Source organism: Protobothrops mucrosquamatus, unplaced genomic scaffold (genome assembly GCF_001527695.2).
Source record: "Protobothrops mucrosquamatus isolate PMUCROS unplaced genomic scaffold, P.Mucros_1.0 scaffold10, whole genome shotgun sequence".
Lineage (NCBI taxonomy): Eukaryota > Metazoa > Chordata > Lepidosauria > Squamata > Viperidae > Protobothrops > Protobothrops mucrosquamatus.
The window spans coordinates 254,251-260,025 of record NW_015386397.1 but is presented as its reverse complement, the minus strand read 5'-3'; the positions used below and the strand labels follow the sequence as shown (position 1 = coordinate 260,025).

At 41.7% G+C, this 5,775-nt stretch overlaps 1 protein-coding gene across 1 annotated transcript in view; it reads left to right on the top strand.

The window, feature by feature from the left end:
* Nucleotides 1-2,362: 2,362 nt before the first annotated feature.
* CFAP97D1 (CFAP97 domain containing 1) overlaps nt 2,363-5,775 on the top strand; it is a 19,582-nt gene continuing 16,169 nt past the window's right edge. Inside the window, exons 1-2 of the mRNA XM_029283039.1 lie at nt 2,363-2,483; nt 4,857-4,927. Coding sequence (XP_029138872.1) covers nt 2,363-2,483; nt 4,857-4,927 — 192 coding nt within the window. The remainder of the gene's footprint in view (nt 2,484-4,856; nt 4,928-5,775) is intronic.

Here is a 5,775-nt window from a genome sequence, read left to right as displayed (position 1 = left end):
GGGCCGCATCAGCATTGCGGTTGCCCTCGGGGGGGCTGGGTGGGTGTGACCAGGGTGGGTGCGGCCTACTGCGTGGGTGTGGATGGAGTGGGTGTGGTCTACTGGGTGGGCATGGCCAGCTCTACATTGTTCGCATCAAGGGTGCCTGTGGGGGCCTGGGCAGGAGTGGGACAGATCTGAGGGTCTCTGGCAGAAGGGGGTGGGATCAGGGCAAGCACCAAGGCATGGTCCATTTCTTCATTCCTCACAAAGGGTGACACCTCCCCAGCATGCTCCCAGAGGGCGGGGGCGACGCAGCAGGGGCTGGTTCCTCGCTGTTTCCAGACAGCCTTGTGGAGCTAAGACTGAATGCGTTTCAGCATAGATGGCCACCACAAAATTGTACATTGGCTCCCAGCCGGCCAGGGCCAAGGCAGCGGGGGCCGTTCCCTCATTGTTTCCAGGATGGCTTCGTGGGCCATATGAAACCACTTCGCGGGCCGGGTCTGGGCCCCAGGCCTTGTGTTTGACATGTCTGAGCTAGGTGATCTTGGGCCAATGGTGGGATTCAGCTGGCTTGCACCACTTTGGCAGAACCGGCAGCTAATATTTTGTTGCCCAGGCCCAGAATGGACTTCCGGAAGCGGCATCCACACAGAGAACCGGTTGTTCACATATTTGAATCCCACTACTGCCTTGGGCCAATCACTCCTTCTCAGCCCTGGGAAGGAAGCATTAGTGAACTACTTCCAAAACTGCTGTTTAGAAAACTGGAGGGATGTGTCCAGGTAGTCACCAGAAATCAAATTTGACTTGAATGTAAGAGAGAAGGAAGAGCTGGGGACTCTGGACACACCATCATGAGTGTTTTGAGCTTCACATGACATTCCTTGCTGAGAAGCAAAGAACCTCAAGGATTTGGGTTTTTTTTCCTATCTGAGCTGTCTAGGTCTCCATCTCTCTCTGAAGACTACTCATCCAAGAAGAGTTAACTGAAAAAGGCCCGGAAACTTGCCTTTCTTCCCCTATCATGCAATATATCCAGTACAAATGTTTTTAAATATTTGTTAAAGGTTAGCAAACTGAACCTTAAATTAGGGATCCTTGCCCTTTGCCCTATTTTTATAAAATAGCCATTTACCAGATGAACATACTTTCAAACAACAGACACAAAGTACATTGCCTATTGTCTTTAATTCCAAGATAAAGGTTGAGACCGCTGATTTGCAGTACACCAGCTTCCTTGCATATTTATTCGTTTAACTGAAAAATCTTAAACCCCCCCCCTTAAAAAAAGGATCTTCTGGGGCATGGAGCATAATGTGACTCAAACACAAAGGATGAATATTCATGTTCATCTTACCTTAGAGATGGATTCCCATTTTTCTTTTCCACCTGACCTTAGGCTTAACCATTTCTATTTTTTTATGATCTCCTTATTAGAAGGAGATTCTACTCTCTGCATAAAATTATCTTTTTTCCTCTGGTACCTTTACTAACAAGAGAAATCTTTCCATTGTGACATCATCGTTCTATCCATCATTCCATATTATGTGTTGAACTGCCTTGGGAGACGGTCCAGATTCAACTTCATCGTCACTTGTGGAAACTTACTATAGTCAATCACTTTCTTTCTCACCTGTTTCCCACCCAGCATTACTATTGTGAGGGTAAAACACAGAAAGCATCCCATGTGTGCCATCTAAAGCAGTTTTTATCATTCTCAGAAACTTTCAAATGTCTGAACATCAACTTTCAGAATTCCCCAACCAGCAGAATTCTGAGAATTGATGTTTGGACATCACAAAGAAACACTGATCTAAAGCTCTTGGAGGAGAGGCAGGATTGACATCTCACAGACGTTTCTGCTTTTTTCCTTAGGTAGGTCACTGGTGAGGCATGGATGCATAACTCAGCTAACTTCCCCAAGGTCAATTTTGTTTCTTGAATGTTTATATCTTGAGGCAATTTTCCTTGGTTTTAATTGCCAGTTGTGTTTAATCAGTTTCAGCCTAAGCCTCAGAATCGATAGAAAGGCTCTTTTTTGTTTTATTGTCTGAGGATTCCCTGGCAGGTCAGGGATGGATGCAATTGGTGTGTAGCATGGAAGGCAAAGGGTGGTATAGAATTTTTCTTCCCACAGAGGTTAAGCTGAAGCTTTGCCTCTGAGCAATAAGCCACAACAATTGGGAGGTGATCTGAATGCAACCCATGACAGGGAGCTTGTGGCACAATGCTGTCTTCTTATGGCATTTCAGAGTCCGTGATGTCACACTGGAGCATCTATGGCAACCTTGGCCAAAGGGGAGGGGTGATGCAGAAGCCAAGCCCAGAGTTTTGTCTTTTTGTTTGGGATCTGAGAAGAGAGAGCAGCTGTGCAAAGATGAGCAGCTTAGAAGTCGTCACATTCCCCGTGGTCGTTGCCAATTCCAGGCAGAGACTCAACTTGGGAAAGAATAAATCCCGCACAGGAGAATTCACTTTTCGAGGCAAAATAGAATTGGGTAGGCTTCTTTTGCTTAGGGTTAAAATCTATAGAAAAGACTGAGGCACACTTATTTCAAAGTCAAAGTCAGCCTTATGGCTTTCTGTTTGGGGCTGTATTCAACACAAACAATCAAAGATTGTCTGTCAGCCTTTGACAGTCCAACTGGCATGATTGAGAAATGGGGGGAGGGGGTTACAAACAATAAGCGAGAGCTTGTTAGAAAGTGCACTGAATGAAAGACTGAAGAAAATGACTCAAGTAACAGTGTCTGTGCTTGTTTTGAATTGGAATGTGTGTCTACTTTAAAGCAAATCAAGGGCCACATTCTGAAAGCAGATGGGTCTGAAACCATGGAGAGGGTGGATCTTTTAGGGCTGAAATACGAGACTTAAGCTTCCATAAACTTTTTTTTTTTAAATGTAACTTAGCGGTTTTGATCCTGTTCATTCTAAGTAAGCCACAGGGGCCATTGTTGGCCAACTGCACAATCCTCAGGCCATCTTTCTTTTTCCCTGTTCCACCCATTTTTCTGATGTCTTTTTCTGTGTTTCAGCTACTGGGATTTAGTTCAAAGGGCAAGCAGTTGCCCAGGAGTGATTGCCTAAACCAGCCTATTTTATTTTAGCTTAGTATGATCTGCAAATTGTCTGCCCACCCCTTAGTATCTTATACAAACTATGCTTCTTTGAAGTTGTTTGACAGAATTTAGAACTTAATCAGGTAGAAGACTTACTAAAAGTAGAACAGAGCAAGAAAAAAGCAGAGGCCAAAAAATATGTATAATCTAAAACTAGCTTAGATGACACGATAGAAAGGCAATGTATGTGGGAGGAAGTACGTTTTTCTACAAAACGAAGAAAAGCTAACCTACTCTTGCCATGTATTCATCAACATCAACTTTGTTCTAATAATTGCAAAAATCTTCATCCACCCCCTGATTATTTCCTATGCTTCCCCAAGTGGTTACTCCCCTTTGCAGTTGCTTCTCTCCCCCATTATTACAGTTCCATCACCTCCTGATAGCTGCTCACAAGCATGGCTGTCCTATTGCGATTAGCTTTTATTTATACTTAGACTTGAGGACTATATTTCTACTGTTCAAAGGGGCTTGCAAAGCACAAAACTAAAATATCAGAAAGCATTAAAGAACTATATTTTAAAATCACTGTACCAGTCCAAAACCACACAAAAACAATCACATTAAACTCTATGCAAAGAGCAGCTGGAGCAAATGGATCTTTAGGCATCTAAACAATTGTTGGATATTCAACAATTGTTGAATGTCAAGTAAGATATTCCATATCCACAACCTACCTTTCTCTATTTCCTATAATTCTCAAAGGATTACTGTGCAATTAATCATAATTTTCAAAAATAATAAGACTGCCTATTCCATTTAGACCAACTGTGTTAGTATCCACACATCTTGTCAAAGATAGAACAAAACAAACTGTAAAAGAGGGGTTTTGAATAAATCACTACTAATAGTCCTTGACTTAGAACCACAATGGGGAACATAATTTCTGTTGCTAAGCTGTTTTAGGGGAGTCATCAATGATTTTACAACCTTTTTTGCCATGGTTGTAAAATGACTGACTGCAGTTGTTAAACGAATCATGCAGTTATTAAGCAAAACTGGCTTCCCCCATTTTCTTTGTTTGTCAAAAACTGGCTGGGAAGGTTGCAAATGGCGACCGCATGACCCCAGGACACTGTAACCATTGTAAATACATGCCAGGTGTCAAGTGCCCAAACTTTAATCATATGGCCATGAGGATGCTGTGATAGTCATAATTGTAAGGACTGGTCATAAGTCACATTTTTCAGTGTTGTTGTAACTTCAAATGTAGCTAAATGAATGGTTGTAAGTCGAGGACTACCTGTATTGCCTATCTTTCCATTCGCTTGGTTTCCTAATAATTCATTGCTTAGTGTTCTGTTGGATTCTTTCATATAGTTCTTGCATGTGTTAATCATAGTTAGCTTGCAAGGCTCATACTCATTATGTTTCCACACTATATGGAATCATACAGAATAATAATAGCTTAACTGTATTTTAATTTATATGTTGTTTGAACACAGTCTTAGATTTGCTTTGACGTGCAAATCTAAAACATTTGGTTAACTGACAAAACCATAATTAAGTTAGCCATGAGGTTACACGATATGGTAAACCTTCCTCTGATATCACAGAAATGTGAATGAATCAGATTATAGTATAGCTAAGAGGTACTTACCCACAATTAGGCCATAATTCAAGATTCTGTTATTGTAGCCTACCTTAATGATGGGCAGCTCTAATCTTCTGGTGGAGTTGATTTTCTGGTCTGGTCTACCTAGTGGGGCTGCCAATGTATTTTCACCCAAATCTTTTATCTGCTTTCTCCAGCCAGGAGCAAGGTAGATAATAGTTCTCCAGATGCACAGACTCATCATTATTTCAAGGTCTCTAAGATACAGGTAAGGGAACCTCCTTTTGTTATGGATGCTACCCAGGGGATCTTTCATACTGAAATATTGGTATTTCTCACTTCCTTTTCCCTTCTGCCCCACAAAAATGAAGCAGCATACAGAATCCTTAACTTTTCTCTGCACCCCCTATTCTAGATACCAAATATCATTTATTGACTTTTCTTGAAAAACTTATTTTCCTTTCCCCCAAACAGTTTAACTTTAAAACAGGATACTATCTAATGTTTACTGAGAATACAACCATTGAGACAATTCAGATTTTTCAACTTAATATTTTATTGTTGTAGAATAATAGTGGACTATCTTAAATCAAGGATCTGTTTCTTTGGAGTAAATTCTACATTTGGTCTTACAGTACAAGCACAGGCTTAAAATCCATAGCAGCAAGTGCTGAGGGTCCAGGAATCAGCACTGTGGAAAGGGTTAATATTCATCCCACAATACTTCTGGACTGAAACTGCTTTTCTTAGAAAAGAAAAAAAAATGAAGATAATTAGATAGCAATACATGCTTGTTCTAAGTTTCATTTGTTACCGCCTATAAAGTTGGGTTGTTGTATAATCAATGGAACTAATAAGATGTCAGTTTGGCCTAGCACAGAGTTACCTTATACAGGGTGCAAATGTCCAGATGAACATTGATACTGTGGACCACGGTATCATGCTGCGGCGTCTCGGTGAGTTAGGAGTGGGAGGCACTGTTATGCAGTGGTTCTCCTCCTTCCTCACCGACCGTACGCAGTCTGTATTGGCAGGGGGACAGAGGTCGACTCCTAGGCCCCTAACTTGTGGGGTGCCTCAGGGGTCGGTCCTCTCTCCCCTATTGTTCAATATTTA